General features: G+C 44.2%; 1 protein-coding gene across 1 annotated transcript; it reads right to left on the reverse strand.

Moving 5' to 3' along the window:
• Positions 1-340: 340 nt before the first annotated feature.
• On the reverse strand, positions 341-21,604 carry LOC119013499 (myosin-11-like). Its single transcript, XM_037088081.1, has 43 exons — positions 20,558-21,604; positions 18,285-18,615; positions 17,857-18,027; positions 16,311-16,467; positions 14,821-14,848; positions 14,492-14,591; positions 13,507-13,539; positions 13,327-13,419; positions 13,183-13,246; positions 12,965-13,063; positions 12,471-12,614; positions 12,247-12,342; positions 12,035-12,153; positions 11,738-11,890; positions 11,465-11,638; positions 11,153-11,326; positions 10,808-10,922; positions 10,522-10,718; positions 10,308-10,429; positions 9,813-9,882; positions 9,543-9,703; positions 9,275-9,383; positions 8,822-8,953; positions 8,534-8,740; positions 8,307-8,444; positions 8,100-8,223; positions 7,742-7,913; positions 7,438-7,650; positions 7,152-7,296; positions 6,818-7,024; positions 6,590-6,694; positions 6,341-6,493; positions 5,973-6,221; positions 5,657-5,869; positions 5,360-5,572; positions 5,086-5,247; positions 4,862-4,990; positions 4,635-4,723; positions 4,140-4,263; positions 3,854-4,062; positions 3,654-3,762; positions 2,731-2,903; positions 341-2,170 (listed from the first exon to the last, which is right to left on the reverse strand). The coding sequence occupies exons 2-43, from the start codon at positions 18,447-18,449 to the stop codon at positions 1,948-1,950; spliced, it is 6,033 nt and encodes a 2,010-aa protein (XP_036943976.1). The 5' UTR covers positions 18,450-18,615; positions 20,558-21,604; the 3' UTR covers positions 341-1,947.
• Between the last annotated feature and the right edge of the window lie 183 nt (positions 21,605-21,787).

Consider the following 21,787-nt stretch of genomic DNA (forward strand, 5'->3'; position numbering starts at 1 on the left):
TGTTATATACTGTACCTCTACTGTAGACTCACTAACATAGGTTGAATCTGTAGGTCGTGTTTAGCCGCTCAGGGTCGAGAGTGAAACGACAGCAGCGGACTGGACCTTTAAAACGTGAAGGTCGAAGGTCAGCAGACGTGGAAAAGTTTGGCGTTTATTTTTCTTTTCTGCCTTCTGACTCGTTAAGAGAACGTACATGAGACCTGTTCTGCTCTTTGTTACCTTCAGTGCTGCTTAAATGTTTCTGAAAAAGCAATAAAACTTGAAATGTAAAAAAATAAAAGAAAGTCTTGATTTTATTTTTTTCTAGAAATTCAAAGAACTGAAGCCGACACGTGCGGATGGTTTGAGTAGGAGTTTAATCGCACTTGATTGGTTCACAAAGCAGGAAGTCATCGTACAACTCTTTTTATTCTAGTTCTACACGGTGCGTCTGTGAGGGTTCACCACACGGTCTAAATCTCTAGAATGAATATACAAACAGCGGGATTATAAATAGAGTTTTACATTCAGTTTCCAAATGAACAGATTCTCTCTGGAAGATTCTGAAAAGCCCTTTGAGGAAGTGCAGAACCAGAACAGACGGATCCAGTTTGTGTCTGTCGAGTCTCATTCTCCAAAAATAAAAACCAGGTCATTAAAACGTCTTGTTGTTCTGAAGATGTTTCCAGAACAAATTCAATTAATAAGTATTCATTAATTGTAATATATTGATCATTTATTCGTCCATCTTCTCAATTTTTTCCATTTATTTTCTTTTTGCATTTTTCTTTTGGTTGAAGAAAAGACAGAAGACATTTACGGCGACTTCGTTACAAAGTATCAGTTGCAACTTGAAATAAATCATTTAGTAAAATATATTTTTTTAATCCAAATGGTTAAAATATTCTTGAAACAGCGTAAGGAAACCTGCAGGTGTTGCTTAACAAACTTCTTGGTCTTTTTAAAAGATAAGCGTGTTATTTTTTGGAAAAACAAAAACTCTGACTCGACTGTGACGACACAAACTGACGTTATATGTATCAGAATAATTTAAACTACCTGGAATATAAATAAATGTAAATATATTAAGTTCACATAAATTATGTTATATTAATCCACAAACATAGAAAGTAATGGCTACTTTTTCTTCACAAAACCTCTTGAAAGATTTCAGGTTCACATCAGAATCGATTTGAATTTGAATTTTTTCGTGTAAACTTTATTATAGGAGTTAAAATCTGCTGCGTTCAAACGTCCGTCTTTGTGCTCATTGCATGATAGTAACTTTATTAAATAATGAAACGCACGCCCACTAAATGAAGTTGAATAATTTGGAGCTAACATTGGCATTCTTCTACTTCCTCGCTAATATTACTGTTCGATAGTGTAAATTAATTCATTTAAACCTGAAGTTAAGGACGCTGGATGTAATCAAGAAATAACTTAACTTACGTGTTATCAGATGTTGTTTTACGATGTCCCTCCATATTTTCACTGTCCATCTCATTGGAGAGATGATAGTTCAGATTCTCATCTTTACACAATCTGAGCTTGACGTCAGAAGAAAATGGCCGCAGCGTCAATGTCCAGCTGATGTTAACTACAAAATATGAACCCAGCAACAAGTCGGCCTCCTGAGCTGTGACCTGTTTTATATTTTTGAATTTAATTTGATGTGTTTTGAGAGGGGGAGATGAAAACGAAGCAGTACGACTTGACGGAGCTCCACAGAGGGAGGAAACGACCAGACGTTTGGTCCGTTAGCGGCGGGTTTATCTGATGTTTTTGGATTGAACTGGATTGAAGCTGCTCATATTTCTTCTGGGAGCGTTTGTTGTTTGTGTCGTTACTCAGGGACCGAAATGAATTTAAATTTGAACATAAATCAGTTTCTAGGATATCCTTAAAGAAATCTTTCAAATTAAAAGTCTAACAGGTTCCGCCCACTTGATCACAGTCGTCTCTCTACTCGTCGGGGGTGTAAACTTCCCCGCGGGGCTCCAGAGGAGGAGAGCAGCCACGAGGAGACGGAGAACGAGGCTCCTCCTCCTGCAGCTCCACCGAGTTCTCCTTGATGGCGCTCCTCCTGCTGATGCTCCCTCCCAGCCCCAGGCTCCTCATGCTGCTGCCACCGCCGCTGCTCCGGGGACTGGGGCTGCTGTACGTCGCCTCGCCGCCGCCGCCACGCCTGGGAACACCCGACACATCAGGAGGAAGAGACACAGGAGGAAGAGGAGGGTGAGAAGGAGATGAAGGACAGAGGAAGAACAGAGAGCAGCTGTTGCAAAAGCTAGATTTCTTTTAAAGTTGAAGCCCCTGGAATCTGCAGCAGGTGTAAACCGGAGGGATGAGGAAGTAAAAAAAAAAAAAAAAAAAAGCCCGCTGAGGAAGAGCAGAATATTCCCAGGAAGCTTTGAGGACAGATCAGTAGTGTCTGAGGACAGGTGTGAGACAGGACATGGAAGGAGGAAGAGGAAATGTAAAAAAAAAAAAAAATCACAAATGATCTCAGGCCTTCACAGACACGACAAAGGGTTCATCACAAAGACTTAAAGATGAACGTTTCGTTTACGACTGGACGACAACAGATATGTTTTGTGGACTACGTGGAGGGAGGAGAGGATGACTGAGTTTAACTTTTTGGGTGAACTGTTCCTTTAAATTGATGACTAGTGCATTTAAAGACATTTTGAAGACATTGTCCTCCACACACACACACACACTTGGATCCCAGCCGGCCGTCAGTACCTCAGCTTGCTGCGGAGTGAAGACACCTCTCTGTTCAGAGTGTCGTTGGCCTCGCTCGCCTCCTCCAGCTCCCTCTGCAGTTTCCTGCGAGCAGCTGCGACGCGCTGGGCCTCCTCCTCCGCCTCCTCCAGCTGATGCTTCAGCTGCTTCACCCGCACGTTGCCCTTCTCCGCCTGCACGGAGCAGAGATGCGTTTAGTTCAAAGTTCAAAAGTTCAAAGTTGGCTTTATTGTCAATGCTGCAATATGTGCAAGACATACAGAGAATTGAAATTCTGTTACTCTCTATCCACAATGAGTGTAAAAAAAAAGTAGAAGTAAAAATGAAAAAATAAAGATTTAAATATATATTTTAAATATATACAGGTGACATCACGGAATGTAAACATGTGAAACATTTGTACATAGTGCAATTTGCATTTTTTTTTTTATTTTTATATATATATATATATATATATTTTTCTAAGTGTTCTTTTACTGAGTTTTTACTGAGTTTGTAAAGTGGCTGGTGCCTTTTGGGTGGGGGGGGGGTCAGTAATGTCCGTGGGGGGAGGAGGGGGGTCAGGGGGGGGTCAGCAAGGTCCAGAGTTTGTGGGGGCAGCGGGCGGAGAGGGAAGGGGGGGGCAGTTCTGGGAGAGAGTTCAGCATCCTGGTGGCCTGGTGCATGAAGCTGTCCCTCAGTCTGCTGGTTCTCGCCCGGAGGCTCCTCACCCTCCTCCCAGATGGCAGGAGACTGAAGAGATGGTGGTTGGGGTGGGTGGGGTCGCCCGCAATGCTGAGTGCTTTGCGGGCTAGGCGTGTTTTGTAAATGTCCTGGAGGGAGGGGAGGGGGGTACCGATGATCCTCTCAGCTGCTCTCACTATGCTTTACTTACAGCAGGATAAATGACAGTCGAGTGGCGTGTTTGTGGGCTTTGCTGTCACCTGGTCTTTATACTGCTGCGCCTGCTTCCTCTCATCCTCCACCTGGATGGTTAAATCCTTCAGTTTCTTCTCTTTCTGACGCAGATTCTTGGCGTTGGCCTGACGCTCTCTACACGACAGATTCGTTGAAACATTTAATCCTTGTGAGTCTCTTAACTGTGTTTTAGCTCAGACTGTTTCACTATTCCTCTTTGTTTTACCTGCTCTCGATCTCCAGCTGCTCCTCCACCTCTCTCAGTTTGGCCTCGAGGGCGGCGATGGAGGATTTGAGTTTGGAGCGGCCCTGTCCTTCGATCTCCTGCAGTTTGGCCTTCAGATCTCGGTTTTGTCTCTCCAGCTGCTGCCTGGATCCCTCCCTGGTCTGAGAGGAAGCTCTCTCTGCCGCCAGCTCCGCACCCAGCTGGTCCACCTACACAACAAGAAACATTAAGAGAAAGGAACTTTTGCTCAGGTTCTTCCTCGCGCTCATGTCCACCCCGGACCCACCAGCTGCTGGCTCTTCCTCAGCCGGTCGTTCAGACTCTCCACGTTGGCCTGCTCTTCCTCCAGCTCCTCCTCCAGCTGGCTGATCTTTGCATCCATACGGCGCTTTTCATCAGACAGCATTGATCTGGTTGGATGGAGGGAGGAGAAGTTCTTCTTTTATAGACTTTTCCACTCAGAAGAATCTGTATTTCTGACTGATTTGTACTTCCTGTTAGCACATCACACAACTTTTATTTCTTCCTGGTATTTAATAAATCTTCTCAAGTTCACATCAGATATCTCAGCAGCTTCTGGCTGAAATTCCATGACATTTTTAGTGTATTTTCTTATTGTTTTGAAGAAAATTCATAATTCACCTCCAGGACGCTCGCAGAAATAACTCACGTCTCTTTCAAATCTGCCTCATCTAATGTTGAAACTTTCTTTATTACTTCAGTGCCCTTCACCTGTATTAATGTATTAATAATGTAAATGTTAATGACATAAGAAACTCACTTCCCGGAGGAGTTACTGGCCAGTTCTTCTGCCAGCTCGTCTCTTTCTGTCTCCGCCTGCTTGCGAGCTCTTTCAGCTGCTGCCAACATCTGGACAGACGGACAGAAGAGACACAGATGGACGGGAGGAAGATGATGGTGACATAAAGGAAAGAAAGACGAAATAACTTATCGTTGTCAAAGTGTGATAGATGATTTAAAGACACATTTCTTGACGACTGGCCTCACCTCGTGCAGCTGGACGATGTCGGCCTCCATGGCTTTGGATCTGCGCTCGGACTCCCGGGCTGAAGCCAGAACCTCCTTCTGGGATGCACGTGAGTCCTCCAGCTCCCTCTGGAGCTCCTTCACCTGGCCCTGTGAGGAGCATGTTTATTATTAGGGGTATATATTGTATTATTTCTGATCAGGTGAATGTCATTGGTTGAAAATAATTGCATTAATGTGCTGACCTGGATCTTGCGCAGCTGCTTGATTGCTTCGTCGCGCCCCCTGCTGGTGGCCTCCAGCTGGTCCTCCATGTCCTTCAGCTCGCCCTCCAGCTTCTTCTTGCTGCCTGACGCTTGACCTCGCTGCTTCCTCTCCTCCTCAAGCTCCGCCTCCAGCTCACGCACCTGCCGAGGTTCATCATTTGTAAACACTCACTGTCTTTTTCTCTTCATTGTGGTTGGATTTCATCTTAGAAAATAATGTGGGTGGGGTAGTAAGTAGTAAGTTGAACTCCACCTGTTTGAGGAGCTGCTTCCTCTTCTCCTCGCCCATCTCATCGCGGGCGTGCAGCTCCCTCTCATGCTGAGCTCTCAGCGCCTGAGTGTTGACCTCCAGACGCAGCTTGGCGTCCTCGGCGACCTGCAGTTCGTCCTCCAGCTCCTCCATCTGCGTTCGCATCTCGTCCACGATGGCCTCCAGACCGCGCTTGGCCTTCTCCAGGTCATGGACCTGATGGAGGACAAAATGAAGACGATGTCAGAAATGAAGTTGCCCTCTAACTGGATTTGTTGACGTTCAGATGTTTCCTCTTACATTCTTTCCCACGTCATCCTTGGAGCTGATGAGGTCCTCCATCTCAGCTCGGAGGCCCTTCATGGTCTTCTCCGCCTCCTCGAGAGCGTTCTGGCTGTCGTCCAGCGCTCTGGCGAGAGCCAACACCCTCGTTTCCTTCTCCCTCACATCCGCCTCTGCTCGATCACGCTCGTCTGCAAACTTACTGGACACTGCACGCTCCTCTGCCAGCATCTGACCAACACCAGGACAGAAAACATGAATGTGAAATGTCAAAAATCAGAGTACAATGACATTTTCACTGCAATTCAGCAGTCTTCCAAATTTGCGGTCAGACCTGATCAAACTTCTTCTGCTTCTTCTCCAGGTTGGAGACGAGCTGCCGCTGGCTGTCCAGGTCCATGAGGACGTCCTCCAGCTCCTGCTGCAACCGGATGCGGCTCTTCTCCAGCTTGTCGTAGGCGGAGGCCTTCTCCTCGTACTCGCCGTTGGCCGCCTCCAGGTCGCGCTGCAGACGCTTCTTACTCTCCTCCAGCATCTCCACCGTCCCCGACATCTCATCCAGCTTCTTCTTGTAATCGGACAGCTGACAGAGAGTGAAACAGAGTTTAGAGGGTTTAGAGTTTGTCATGCTCTTAAAAAGGTGCTTGAAAAGTTCTCAATTAACTAGTTCTACTTTAGGTTTTAACACCACAAGTTACTGACCTGCATGTTGAGGCTGGAGACCTGCCTCTCTACGCCCCGTTTGGCCTCAGTTTCCTCCTCCAGCTGCTCCATCAGGCTGTTCCTGTCGTCCTCCATCTGACGCAGACGTCCAGACAGATTCAACTTCTGACGGGTCTCCTCTGACAGCAGCTCCTGGAAGAGGAAGACAAGGAGGTGAGGAGAAAGGTGTTGGTCGATGCCTCAGTTTGGGACACACTGAAATAGGTGTATGTTGGTGGGGTCGCCCACCTGAGCATCCTGGAGCTGGGAGGTCAGAGCGGAGACGTCTTTACTCAGCTTGATGTTCTTTCCCTCGGCATCATTCAACACACTGGTCACACTGTCCAGCTCCACCTGGCAGAGACGAGGAGAGAGATCACAGAAAGGTGTTAAACTCCCAAATAGTCTTATCCTTCAGATTCACCTGGAACACAATTTGAATCTGACAAACTGTCCAACGCTCCCGTCATGACTCACCGTCATCTTAGAGACTCGCTCGCCCAGCTCAGTCCTCTGCCGCTCGCTCTCGTTGAAACGTGAGTGCAGGTCGTTCAGCTGACCTTCCACCTTCTTCTTCTTGTGCTCCACGTCCTGCTTGGCGCTGGCAAGGGATCGCAGGTCAGCGCTCAGATCTGCTGTTTCTTTCTCCAGAGCCTGCTTGGCTTTCTCCAGACCGGCTCTCACCTGGATAAAGAGACGAGGTGCTGAGTGAGCGACATCGTGGTTTAAAGAGACCTTCTCAGAGTCCAGGTCAAAATCAGAATCTAGAATGTAAACAGTTCTGATGTGATGCAGTTTGGATGAACTTTACCCTCTTGGCCTGCTCCAGCTGCTCACTGAGCTCCTCCACGGCCTGGTTGTGTTTCTGTCTCAGGTCCTGGACTTGAGCCTCGTGGCTCCGCCCCTCGTCCTCCATGGCTTTCTTGAGCAGGGCCACCTCCTGCTCACGCTTCGCCCTGCCAGTCACATGTACACAAAACATCACCACAACACATTCAACAGCAACAGGCTTACAGAGTCCGCTTTGGTTAAACACTAATTATGACGTGTGGATCAATCAGAGGTCGTATATGTGCGATCCAATCAGTCATACAGACCTGAGCTCTTGCTGGGCGGCGGTGGTATCCAGACTGTCCTCCAGCTCGGTGCGGAGAGCATTCAGCTCCTCTCCCAGATCCCGTCGTGCCGCCTCCACCTTCCCCCTCGCCGCCCTCTCTGCCTCCAGGTCCTCCTGCATCTCTTGAAGGAGAGCCTCCAGCTCCCGAACCCGCTTCACAGCCATCCCTCGCTGATTGCTCTCGTCCTCCAAGCTGCGGACACGGAAAATAAACATATTTAGTTTTTTACACTCTTTACATCTGTCTTTTGATTTCAGAAGGTTAATTCTTTATTATTACTTACCGGGCCTGCGTGGCCTGGAGCTCCTCTTCCTTGGCGGCTAGCTGGGCCCGGAGCTCAGCTAGTTGGGCCTGCAGGTCGGCGTGCTGCTCCTGGAGGTCGGCCAGCTCCGCCTCCACCTTCCTCTTAGCCTTCTCCATGTCCTGACGACCCTTCTCTTCCTTCTTCATACGCACTGAACGCACAGACAGATAAAGTGAACAGACTCTTTGTAAAAGCTCATTTTTTTATGTTTGCAGCTGTTATTTAAATCTTTTTCTTTATTGCTTTGATTTAAATGTTCATTATTTAAGGTAAAGTCAGACGTTTTAATTCATAAAAGATGGTCAAACAGTTCATAGACTCGGTGGTGCTGACTGACCCTCGAGGTCAGAGATCATGGACTCGTGTTTGGCCTTCAGTTTGGTCAGATTCTTGGACTTCTCCTCCTCCTCTGCCAGGTTGGAGGTCATATCAGCCAACCTCTCCTCCAGCAGCTTTCGCTCCTGCAAACGACGCAACACGTTAGAAAAACATGTGCGTGTTGTGTATTAAAGAACGACCACAAAACAAACCTGCGTCTTTCTACCTTCTGCAGCTTGATATTCTGGTCCTCCATGAGCAGAACGTCCTCCTCCAGTTTCTTGACTTTTCCCTCCACGGCCACTTTCTCCAGCTGCAGCTTCTGACGAGCATCTTCCTCCTCGGCGATGTGGGACTCCATGAGCTGCGGAGAAACATCATGTGTGGTTAAACGACAGGTTGAAAATAAAGCAGAGCTAAAAGAAACTACAACTACCATAATAATGTTTCCACCTGTAGCTGCTGCTCCATGTCCTTCCTCTCCTGCTGCAGAGAAAGGCTGCGCTCCTCCTCCTCCTCCAGCCGGGCCTCCATCTCATGCAGCACCTCCTCCAGCTCCTGCTTCTTGGCCTCCAGTCGTACCCTCATTTCCTCCGACTCGGCATACAGCTCCGTCTCCGCATGAAGCTTCGACTCCAGCTGGGCTCGCTCCTCCAGCAGCTACAAACACAGATTTCTGTCATTTAAGAAATGTTCAAATGTAAAAAAAACACAGGATTAAAACATTAATTTACGCATCACCTGTGTGTGTTTCTGGGTGATGTCCTTCAGCTCGGCCTCGCTCTTCGCTGCCACCTCCTTCGCCGCCTTTAGTTCCTCCTCTTTCTGACCCATCTCTTCTTCCTGTCTGGTGACCTGCAGCAGCGGCTTCACCTGAACCACGACCAGACACATCCACAACTCAGACATGGGTTCCCTTCCATTGTGTAAATGGTTATCCTGATAACTTCAGTATTCAGCCAAGTCACAGTGTAACTTTAGCATGTTAACATAAGCCAACATGTGAATGTACGACCTCAAATGGTTAGAAGCATTTACTGTGTAGTATTAAGGATAAAGTGTGTAATGTGTCGGACTGAGAGAAAACTTGCGCACGTCTCTTTTTTAAACTTATTTTGTTTTAAAGTATCTGCATTTTGTGATTTATAATAATTCAGTATTACATTAAGAAAAGTAAAATGTTGTGTGTGTAACCTTGGTGAAGAGCCTCCACCACTGCCAGTTCTTGAGTTTGAGGTAACAGGCGCAGTTCCTCTGGATGACCTTCATGGCGGTCAGTTGCTGCTGACGTTTACTGAACGCCCTGAAAAACACACACACGGCGAGATAAGATGAAAGCCTGTGTATATCTGTATATCTGTGTGTGTGTGCAGAAGTTAATTTTGTGCATTGGGACCCAAAAGGCTGTAAAAAAATATTAGGAAACATTTGTTCATATCAGTGTCCAGTCCGCTTGTCTTACTTGCGGGCCAGGAAGCCTCTTGCTTGTCCCTGGAAAGCGATGATGACGACGGTCAGTTTGAGATCTCGCTCCTCCTCCAGCTGAGCCAAAACTCCCGTCCTGAAGAACATCTTACTCTGACCGATGCGATACAGGTTCGTATCCAGATCCAGGTGCTTCACCTGGAGGAGGAGAGGAGGAGAAGAGGAGTGAAACAGAAACCTCTGCTCTTTGAACTCCATCTTCATATTATTTTATTTAAGTAACTTCATTTTTAAAGTTCTGGCTCACCATCAGACAGCACGCCTGCTTCCCGTCCATGAAGCCCTTCGGGATGGCGTTGGCAGCCAGAATCTCATATCTGCAAACAAGAACATCATTCAGCGAAACATCAAACAATCAGTAACATAAATCTACACTAGAATCTACATTTTTAATTAAGTTTGTTGCGATTTGGACGAAACCACACTCAAAATAATCTCATGGTAAATTCAGTTGATTTTAGATTTAAATGGAAAGTTCTCTTTGTTTTGTTTCTGTCTTGATGATTGGTGGAGAATCGTGAGTGTTCACTGCCCTCCAGTGGTCACCATATGGAACTACAACATAATGTTAATGTGGCTAAAAAACACACTGATTATTTCACTTCCTGTAATCCAACTGCAACCTACATCCACAAAAAGATAATGTTCATTGCAGGGGAGTTAACTTTTAATATCAGTGCAAACAGAGAAAAGAATATCGTCGCTGAAACCTCTAAAGAAATCAATAAGACTGTTTCCTCACCTCTGCCTGAACTCCTGGAACACGATGCGGTTGGGGAATCCCTGCCTGCAGATACGGATCCCCTCCAGCACCCCGTTACACCTGAGCTGCTCCAGCACCAGGTTGGAGTCCATCTTCCCGGCCTGCAGCACATCAGCAGACCAACAAAATGAATGTATGGACTCGCTCAGTCTCTAATCACTTCACTTTAATGTAAAGAACACAGACGACTGACCCTCTTCTCGTGGTTGGGGATGATGCAGCGGACGAAGTTGGGCTGCGTGTTGTGCAGAGTCGTCATCAGTTTGCCCAGAGACTCTTTGTACAGCTGACCCACTGTACGGAACATCCCCTTCTTAGATTTAGTAGAGGCCACCGGCGCTGAACTCTCCGACATCTTGGTCAGAGTGTCCAGACCCACCACTCGGTCCACTGCCACCGGAGGACAAACACGGGAGAGATTAATACCACAGTTGTAACAGGAGACACGCAGTGAAACTGTCCCGACATGGAGGACTGACCGTCTTTCCAAAGGTCTTGGATGAAGTTGCTGGACGAGTTGTTGAGCAGAGCCGTCACGTTGTCGTTCAGAGGATCCATGTTCTTAGTCAACCAGTTAGCTGCGTTATAGTCGACCTGGAAACAAAAACGAAAACCACGTTTGTTGATGACGAGCATGAAGAGAAAATGATCGAATGATAAAGCTTACATGCCTATTTAATGGTATGTAATCTATTTATTGGATAATTTATTTATTTCAATATTTGTTTTCGATTTAGTTTCAGTCCTCCATATTACTTTATAATCAAAGGAAACAGTGCGGTTGTTATATTATTAGGATGATCGTCTCCCTCAGTGATCCTCACCTTCCCAGCGTAGTGCAGAACACTGAACATCAGTTTGTCTTTGTGCTGTTTGGGTTTGGAGAACTTGCTGTGACTGGCGTGTGCGGTCTGCAGTTTGTCCACAAAAGAAACATCAGTGGCTTTCGGGAACCAGCACTCCTCGTCCAGCAGGGCCAGGATGCCTGGAGGGTTGTTCTGCATGAGGATCAGGACAAGAGAAAATCTTTCATCTACATTTAATTGTTTGAATACGGAGACTGTTCAGGTGTTGGTTTCATGACAAAATATCACAGTGACAGCGAGGTTTATCGTGAAGGTGCAGCTTGTCCTCACCGGCCTCTCGATGAGCTCGATGCAGGGCAGCAGGTCGAGGCCGAAGTCGATGAAGTTCCACTCGATGCCCTCTCTCTTGTACTCCTCCTGCTCCAGGATGAACATGGTGTGGTTGAAGAGCTGCTGCAGACGCTCGTTGGTGTAGTTGATGCAGAGCTGCTCGAAGGAGTTGTCCTGAGGCGGGGAAACATCGCAGCGATCGGGTCAGCGATAAGAAAACAACAGAAACAAAACAACTGAGTGTTTAAACGTTTGTTTTCAGTGAGCGTTCACCTCAAAGATCTCAAAACCAGCGATGTCCAGGATGCCCAGGAAGGAGGACGACTGCCTCTTGCTCTTATCCAGCGTCTTGTTGACTCTGGCCAGGATCCAACGAAACAGCCGCTCGTACATCGCCTTAGCCAGAGCCTCCACCGCAAAATCAGCCTGGAGGAGGCGAAGGAGAAGGACAGAGGGAGACACTTCTGTTATGATTTATTTATAGCTCTTTTCTTACTTTCCTCGACTACATTTCAGAGGGAAATGTTCCACAAGAGCCTTTATTTTCTGTCTTCAGGAGTTTGCTGTTACCTGCTGCTTGGTCTGCGCCTTCTGCACCACCTCCCTGCCCACTTTGATCCTGGGGGTGAGGATGGCACGGGTGAAGTCGGTGACATTGATGCCCTGCAGGTGACACACCTTCTGGGCAGCTGGAGTTGATGGGCGACACGAGACAGAGAACACATCAGAGAGGTTCAGAGGTTAACTGACAGTGGCGCTCTCTGTGTTTTCAAAATGGTTACCGGTGTTGTCGGGCATGGTCGCCTGCTCGCTGTTCCTCTCCTTCTCAAACTTGATGTTGCCAAGCTGGAGCACAGTGGACACCACCTTCAACATCCCTGCAGCAACGAAGAAGATCAGGATGCTGCATTAAAGGTTGCCCGATACAAGTAGTAAAATGGTAATTCAAGACACTGAAAGTGATTAAATTACACATAGCAGCCTGTTAAGTTGGAGCAGTCGGTACCTATTCTCTCGTCCTCGGTGAAGCCCATGATCTCCATGGCCTCCAGAGTCTCATCGAACATGATTTCATCCTCCTGACCGGGGATCTCAACGTGTCCCGCTACCAGGAAACGATAGCAGCTGAAATCCTCCAGCAGGAGCTCCTCTGAACACAGACGACATCAACATCAGTTACATCTTTCATCTTCGACAGAGATATCAGGATGTGTTTAACCGAGCTTATCAGAAAGACTGGAATCAGGGGAAATGCCAACCTAGCTTTATAGAAAAGGAAGAAAATCTTAAAAACAACTTCAAAGACACATTTTGCAACATGGATCAATCTTAACTTCTCAGCCTATTCTGTTAAAATGCTAAAATCCTGTCCCGACTGAGAAATATATTTCCCTGTTCAAAGAAACTGATTCTTGTGGATGACAGCCAATGAGTTAAAGACTCTTTAAGCCCATGAAATCTTCGATGAGAAGTGCGTTTATGATTTTTTTCCTTGCTCACCTCTCATCTTGTCTTTGGCTCCTGCCACCATGTAATAGAAGATGTGAAAGGCTCTCTCAGTGTTGGCCTGACGAATGCAGCGAGACTTCTCCAGGAGGTCTGATTGGGTCAGGAGAGGGTTAAGCAGATAACAACGTCTGTTTTCAGCTAATATTTCATTCCTATTTAATTCATTCACAATCTAATGAACAAATTCCATCTAGGAAATAAAAGGATACAGGTGTCAATATTCGCTCCAACAATGTATCCCGTCACATCAAAGTTGAGCTTGATGAACTTGCCCTGAAGGAAGAGGAGACAGCAACATGAAGCCACTGAGGGAAAAGTTCAAAATGGCTTCATGTAACTGGTGAAAAACGTACAAATCGGGACGAGTTGTCGTTCTTGATGGTTTTGGCGTTTCCAAAGGCCTCCAGGATGGGATTAGCCTGCAGCAGCTGCTTCTCTAGCTCCCCCTACAGCCCACAAGGTCACACATCACTGCTCCATATCTATTATTCAGTGTATTTAACAAAATCTGAAGTGTTAGATTGTAAACTCACGTAGGCCAGAGATCCCGCCTGCTGCTGCTGTTGCTGGAAGAAACAGGAAAACAAACTGGTAAGAAGGTCAATGAACCCTCAACGTTTTTCCTTCTTCGTTGAGAAGGCGCTGCTTTTAGCATTTCCCCAAAATTGGCCTCCTGCATGACAGCTTGAGATGCAGCAGAGCGGCAGGGCCAGAGGTCAAGCATCAATAAATCTTGGCTAAACAAACCACAGATAGTTCTTCACTGGATTAAAAGCAGCTGAGCGAACATCGGCTGTAACTTCTAATCACATTATGGAGGATTTGTGGGAAAGATATGAAGACCTGGCACGATGATGATGATCTCCTCTAAGTATAGAGTCTCTCCATTAATAGCACCTGTTTCACTGATGCTGATGAGAAAAGTCAGAAGCCCCAGCAGCAGCATCAGCAGCAACAGAGACAATAATGATCTGTCCTCACCTTAGCCACAGCTGCAGCCACTGAATCCTGTCATGTACAGTATAATTCATGTCATTTAATATTTTGTGATAAACCTTAACACTAAAAGATCAATCAAACTGGACATCATTACGTTTCACATTTCAAACTGTAAAAACTGCCTAAACACAAAAATGATCAATAGTTTTCTTCATTTTTGTGATTTTTCTTATTATTTCATGTTTGGATGAAACTTTAATATGATGATAACCACACTTTTAGTGGTTAAGTTTCCAAATACGTAGTTTCTTTAAGCAAACATTAAAAAAATATTAATAAAACAAATAAATAATCGAGCTGACAGATTGAAATTAACCCTGAGGCACATTTTCATTCCATATTTGTTAGTTTTGTTAGTATAGTTGAGCGAGTAGTGTCAGCCGAGTAAAATGTGTCAGTATCATTATTGTAATCTATAATAATCAATATCATAATTAACTTCTATTTGCAATTTGTTTTGTCAAATATTTATTTGGTTGTGATGTAGATCTTGTTTATCAAAAACATGTTTCTACTCACAGGATTCACGTCCTTCTTTCCTTTGTGTGAGGAGGCGACGACGGCCAGGTACTGAATCACCTTCTTGGTGTTTTCTGTCTTTCCTGCTCCAGACTCACCTCTGTGTGAGAGAGCAGACACCTGGACATTTATCAGTAAACACACTCGCACTGTGGGGACAAAATGTGAAGCCCCCCACAGTGCACATCGTTCAGTTTGAGGGTAAACACTTGGTCTATGGTTAAGAAGTCTCCAGGGAGTGAATGTAGGTCAGTCTACATGTGTGTGTTTGCTCACATGAAGGGTAGAGTGTGATGGAAAAAGGTTAAGTCTTGTATGTTTTGACTCACGTGCAGAGAATAGACTGATCCTCACGGTCTGTGGGGAGAGAGAGAGAGACAGACGTTAAAAAAAGGGGAAATAATGTGAGATGTTGACCGAGCTGAACTCGTTAGTTGAAGCCAAGCTGAACCGACCAAACATGAACTCCGCTCGGACACGAAAGCAAAATGGCTCTGAAAATCTCGTTCAGAGGGAGATTAGCCTCCATCACTCATATCGTCTAAAAATAGCAGGTGGATGCAGGGCTCCATCGCCGTAATCTTGTCTCCCTGCTCCATGTATGGCCATTCCTGAGCTGAGTGGAAAGTATGGAGTTGGTCTGAGGTCACCGGTGGACCATCCGGAGACGAGCCGGCACGCTCTGAGGCTTCAGTCAGGGGCCGCCACCGTCTGACTTTAATCGCTTTCATTTCATAATTGTCCCTGTATGTGTGTGTGTGTGTTTGCTGTTTCATTAAGTGCTAAATAAAGCTAATTCTCTGCTGTTCCTTATATGAAACACACAGGTCTGTCACACATTTAGCTTTGGAGGCATATTGTGCAATAAATCAGCATTCCTTTCCAGAGCTGTACAGCAGTAACAGTAGCTGTAGTTGTAGATCATTGGATACAAGATAAATACATAATTCACAGGAGTGTATAAGTTAATACTTATGTCATGAGTTTTGTTGTATAGGTCATCACTATGTAAGTTTTTCCACTGGTAGCCCTGGAGACAACTTTCCCAAAGCATGCTGCATGCAACCACTTCAGTTTGCTGACTTTAGACCAGAGAAAATGTTGCTAACATCCTCGTGACGTTGAGCAATCTGATGTTATGCATGACAGAGTAAGGATTCATCGTTCAAGAGACTCCAGTCATCATCTCCTCCCTCCATGCTGATGGAAAGTCAGGTGAAGTTTCGTAGTCCACGAATCCCGTCTGTTAGGGATTTGGGATCTCTGTGCTCTTCTGGAGACTTGGATGATGCCAGACGAGCGACGGAGGTCTTCAGCTACTTCAGTTGTTCAGGAGAACGCTGCAACTCTGACTTTCCATCTGAATTCTTCTTTTTGGGTGAACTTTTCCTTTAATTACATGACGTTAACAACTGCCTAGGATTACCAAAATGTTAATAAAACTCAAATTACCTGTTGCCGAATTAGGTACAACTCGCACCACTGAGAGAGGGTTAACCCTTCATCTAATCTGTGCTCCAGCTCTTCGGCTCTGCATCAGCAACCACTTTGGTTCTAAGAACAACACTTCCTTAAAGGCAAGAGAAAACATGTTCTCTTGTAATTTAGGTGAACTGACCCTTTAAGGTTTGAATTATCAGCTGGGAGTGCTAAAGATTTCCCTGCAAGAATGTATGGAAATATTTGTTCTTTCTCAAAATGTGGCTTATTAATAACTCTTTAAATCTCAACAGCACCTTCCATGGAAACAATGAAGAAAGGACTAAAATGCTCGATCGCACAAACACACACACAAACACACACACACACAGACACTGACCTTGCATCATGTTCCTGTAGGCGTTGTCTGTGATGGAGTAGATGTGTGGCGGCACCTCGTGGCGTTTCTTGCCCTTATACATCTCGATGATCTTTTCGGAGTAGATGGGCAGCATCTTGTAGGGATTCACCACCACGCAGAACAGACCCGAGTACGTCTGTGGAGAGCAGGGATACAGGAAACATCATCATCATCATCATCATCATCATTTTACATCATGACATCAGAGCAGTTAGACATCTTTACAGTGATCTTTTTAACTGCTTTTAATGTTGTTAAAGTACGAACAGCACAAGTATTTCAGTTTTATTCTACGTTATACTTCATGTATTTGACACTCACAGTTGCACAGTGGAGGTAAACAGTAGACAGCAGATCACAGTTATCACCTGTGAGCTTTTGTTTTGCTATTCAGTCTATCTGAACGGAAGTCACAGAGGACGGTTACGTGGAAGATAAATGTCCCTCTCCAGCTTCTCATCTCTCTCTGGGAACCAACTTTTCAGGTTACAAATACATTTATTTCGGGTGATATGCTCTAAACGGTTCAAAATTAGGTGCGCAAAACGGAAAACAGAAGCCGCTCCATCTTCAAGGACTCTATAATGTTCCAGAGGGTTTGGGTTTATATTGAGAGTTGAGTGTATGAGACAGTTTTGGCTCTCAGATGCTGTCTGCTCATATATGGACTGGAGGGACTGCAGCTCTTAACTTTCTTGTCATGGCAGTCTGTAATAAATGCATCAGCCTGGGTTTTTAATTTTACATCCCGTACCTTATTAGACTTTGTCAGACTGACTGAAAAAATAAAAACGTAAGCTGATGATCCTCTCGGTACATCCCGAGTCTGTCTGGAGAGCACAAAGACCTCGAACGAGCACTTTTCTACCAAAAAGTGGAGTCTGTGTGAACTTTAGGTTTAATAAGGAGAAAATTGGAAGCAGGTCTGTGATTGTCTGCTGACCTCAGATCAAGTCGATTCTCTTATTCAGTAAACAGCTCTGATGATATTTAGGTTTTCAAGCAGGTGTAAAAGTGCTGATGTTTGATCAGTTTGAAAAGTTCACGATTTAAACACCTTTTTCTTTTGGATTGTGTTTGATTTTCATTTATTTATTCTTCAATAATTGGTGAACACAAAGATTCATATATAATTTTTAGTTCAAAGGATAATAAAAGGAAACTTAATTTGTCTAATATTAAGTAGAGCTGCAATGATTAGTTGATTAAATTCTAAAGTTTTTTGATTCTGGTAATTGTTCCGCAAAACATTTGATGGTTCCAGCTTCTTAACTGTGAATATCTGCTGCTTTTTCTTAATTACTGATGACAGTAAATAAAAAAGTCTTTGGGTTTAAGACTGTGTTCATCAAAGAATGGTCAGCTGCAACCAGCAGGTTTATGATTGTAATCTAAATAAAATGTTTTTAGTTTTTGGCTAATTAAAGCAACAACATGTAACCTCCTAGAGAAACATAGTTGATTGTGTGTGTGTGTGTGTCTGTGTGTGTGTGTGTCTGTGTCTGTGTCTGTGTGTGTTCCTCACATAGATCAGGCTGGAGAAGTATCTCTCTCGCAGGTTGTGGAGGACGGAGGCTTCGTTGAGGAAGGTGAGGGCGGCCATGTCCTCCACCTTGCTGAACTTGGGCGGGTTCATCTTCTGGATGTCGTCTTTGTTCACCGTCATCTTCTGACCGTTGGAGAGCTCCACCAGCACCTGCAGCCAAAATTATTATTTTACCATAACTTTACTTTAAATACTAATAAATGTGGTACTGATATCAAGCAGCTTGGTGCCGTATCTCCAAGTTTGCTTTAGTGACAATAGTTTAATCTTTTGAAGACCTTATCATCAAGAAATCTTAAGTAACATGTACCAAGAGATAAAAAGACAGCTGCTAAATAATAAAAACTCTCCCCAAATGATAATGCAGCATCATCTGACAGTGGTGACATCATCAAGGTGTACGTTACCTGGTCACCCTTCTCCTCCTTTACGCTGGCCTGCTCGAAGCCCTCCCTCTCTGATGGCACCCACACCATCTTCTTGGCCGCCCAGTCGGCTTGCGCCAGCCCGCTGTTGCGAAAGTCATTTTCCAAGAAGAGGAACTTGTTGTCATCAGTGGCCGGGTCAGCCATGTTTGTGATGTCACCGTCAGTGGTCGAGTCAGGCGTGCAGTCAGCAGCGTCGCCGTCGGAGTCGATCACTGGTTGTTCAGAGGTGGTCGAGCTGACGTCTGGATCGTTACTGGGGACTGGGTCAGCCTCAGGTGGGATGACAGGAGTCGGGTTGACCTCTGGACTGCTGTTATTACAGAGGAAAGAAAATTAAGATCTGAAAATGGTACTTTCTATTCAAAATAAACACAAAAATTAATTTGAGCAAAAGGGTAAAAGAATGAGATGGGGTGAACTGTTCCTTTAATTTGCTTGTTTCTATATCTGCGAGTGAGTCTGCGTGACACTTGTTAGCTTTAAGGAGTTAGATGATGCCGCTCTCATGTCTGTCTAAAAAACACAATAATTAGGAATAAACATTCTGAGCATTACTAGTTGATTTTTTAAATTATTTTCTCATCATCTTGCAGGCCAAATAGAGTCTTACAGCTGGCCAGCAGAGCCAGGATAGCTTTCCCACCTGTTTCCAGCCTTTATGCTAAGCTAAGCTAATTAGCCGCCAATATTTTCATTCAACTCTCCTCAATAAGTGTCCTTCTCAAAATGTTGACATGAAGTCCATGTTGAATTAATTTAGCCAGATGTTTCATTCATTAATCTATTAACCCATTAACTCAATGACGAAGAAAATTAAGAGACTCCAGTGCTGAAGAAATCAACCATCATATCCATATAATTCATTTTATATCCATCTCTATATACTGTCTTAGATTTTGGATATCGTTTTATGGTGATATGTCATCAGTGTTGTCATTTCCTGGGTTTAAAGGCTGCATCACATTAAAGTGATGTAATTTTCGGAACTGACAAGACTGTTTTTCTAATATTGTTTTCACCCACTAAGTCATGATATCCACATTATTGATGATTATTTATAAAAAATCTCATTGTGTTCATATTTTGTAAAAGTACCAAAAGTGATCCGTACAATACCGACACAATAACAATATCAAGCCTTAAAATATCACAATGATCAAAGTTAAAGTTTAGAGAAATCTTCAAGAGATGAATCCTCACAAGCGAATCTTCTTCCTCAGGACTGTGTGGTCCAGTTAATCAGATTTGATTGACAGCGCTGGAAACAGAAAACTGTCAACCCATTTTGATTCAACGCCAAAACAACTTTGGATTTAATGAGCAAAATAACACATAGCTTTGGTCACAATCTCTCAGATTTAAGTAACTGGCACACAGCTTTTTCTTTGCACATCGTCACAGAACAGAGAATTGTTTCTCTTCCACCTTCCTCGACTCAAACTGCAGCCTCTGTCGCTCAGATCATTTACATTTGGTCTGACTGAGCTGCCCGACAGATTACCGCTGGCACATTTCCCTAGATTTGCAATCAGCTACTTACTCACTTATCCTCGTCTGTGTCTCTTCACGCAGGTCACAAGGCTGCTTTGACCTCCCATTGAACGTCAGGCAATAAAACATGAAAAGCAGCACACAGATAACCCCTATAATCAAACAAGTGAGCTGCCATGCTGGAATGCCCATGTTTGGCTAACCCTTTGCTCCTGGTAGCTTGGTAGCCCAAAGAGGGATGCTAGGGACTTAGCAGGCATACTACCTTATAAGGTGCAGCTCATGTGTCCACCCAAGCTTACCGTTTACACCAAAATGGTGACATGTCACAAGGTGCATCCATGTGTGGCCGTGGGCACACAGAGCATGTATGTGAGCAGAAATCAATATGAAGCAGTATCTCTAATGAAGATTTACTGAGCGATGTGGTGCTCTGAGTGAATTAAAGCCACTTAACACATCAACTTAAGTCATTAAAATGTCATCCTGGAGTTTTTTAACCTTCTGACATCACTTAAAGAGATCCAGAATAATGCAACAGGCAACAAATAAACACACCCATACAAACTCAAATACACTTCACCAGCAAATATTCAACACGTATTCCTCTTGTTGTGTTAAGAGTGATAAATAGATGAAAAATAAGTTGTTAAAATGTGTTCTAAACGTTTATATAATATTAATGTTCTTGTAATGTAATGTAAAAAAAGGTAATTTCTGCAGTCGCCACCACAGAAGAAGAATAAAAAGTCCATACTCACTGTGCAGGATGGAGGCTCAACACCAGAGGAACGAGAGTATCATGTCAGGTAAATGAAGTGATGCTGCTGATGATGATGAGGATGTCGTCCTTCCTCCTCCTCCGCTATTTAAACAGGCCCGCGACACCTGGGGGTGGAGCAGCAGCGCGAGCCGGCCTCGTTGCCAAAGTTGGCAGCAGCCACAAGCGACATCCATCCAGCCAATCAGGAGGAGAGGAGAGGTTTAATTGCTCTGCCTTTCAAAATAAAACCTTTTGTAGAGTTGGTTTTGTAGAACTGCACTGGGACTCATTCAAGTTATTTGGCCTCAAACAAGTGCCATGTAATTTTTTGGAGCCAATTTAAAATCACACTTCCTGTTAAATATACTACAATCTTACCCACAGTAGTATTCTTAATAAGGACAAAACAGAAGGTATTACCAGCGTACCAGTTATCTCATTCTCTTCATACTTGAACTCAAATCAACATCTCTGATAATAAGATAGGCTAGCCTAATAAGTGTCAAAATGAGTATTTTAACTTACGATACTTTTAGTACAAAGAGCTTATAATACCTCTATGTTACTTGTATAATGTTTGCATGTTTTTTAAATTTATTTATTTATTTTTTTTATCTTGAACTGATTAGAAAGAACAACAAACCATAGGCTAATCTGCTCTTTCTAGGCTCTGAATGCCAAATGCTATCTAGGCTACAATCTGCAATCATGAATAATGTGTATGAATTGCCTACTACTAAAGAAATACATTTACAATTTAAACATAAAGCATACCTGCCTCTCTTTCCAACAGGGGAATTGTGAATTGTGTTTGTTATTCTCTCCTCTTTTAACTCTTCAAAAAGTCATTTTTGATTTTTAAAAAAATGTAGCGTTAAGCTAGACTTAAGCTAATGTTAGCACACCTCTATAGCTTAAAATAAACCGAATGTTACCTTTAAAATAATGTAAGACTATACAGTGGACAAGAAGGAAAAACAAGACAAGACAGCCTGATGCTTCTTATGTAAATCATAAAGTCTGTTCTACTTAAAATTCAAATTATTAGACAAGTATGCGAATTAAGCTCGTCTTTTCAGGCTAGGTATTAAAAAAGAAATCGCATTTAGCCACCAACACATTAGCATTAACGAGCCGGCCTACTTCCGGTTTAGCGATACAGTGATGTAATGCTCGGCGGTCTTCCCGGGCTTTGGACTCGCATTCTGAAAACAACTTATAAATTATT

This window comes from Acanthopagrus latus, chromosome 23 (genome assembly GCF_904848185.1).
Source record: "Acanthopagrus latus isolate v.2019 chromosome 23, fAcaLat1.1, whole genome shotgun sequence".
In the NCBI taxonomy this organism is placed as follows: Eukaryota; Metazoa; Chordata; class Actinopteri; order Spariformes; family Sparidae; genus Acanthopagrus; species Acanthopagrus latus.

Coding starts and splice junctions, on each gene's coding strand:
- LOC119013499 (XM_037088081.1), bottom strand. CDS start 18,449: ATGGCTGACCCGGCCACTGATGACAACAAGTTCCTCTTCTTGGAAAAT. Junction 13,540..14,491: donor GAAAGAAGGACGTGAATCCT/GTGAGTAGAAAC, acceptor TGTTTCTTCCAG/CAACAGCAGCAGCAGGCGGG. Junction 8,224..8,306: donor AGAATATCAAGCTGCAGAAG/GTAGAAAGACGC, acceptor CGTCGTTTGCAG/GAGCGAAAGCTGCTGGAGGA.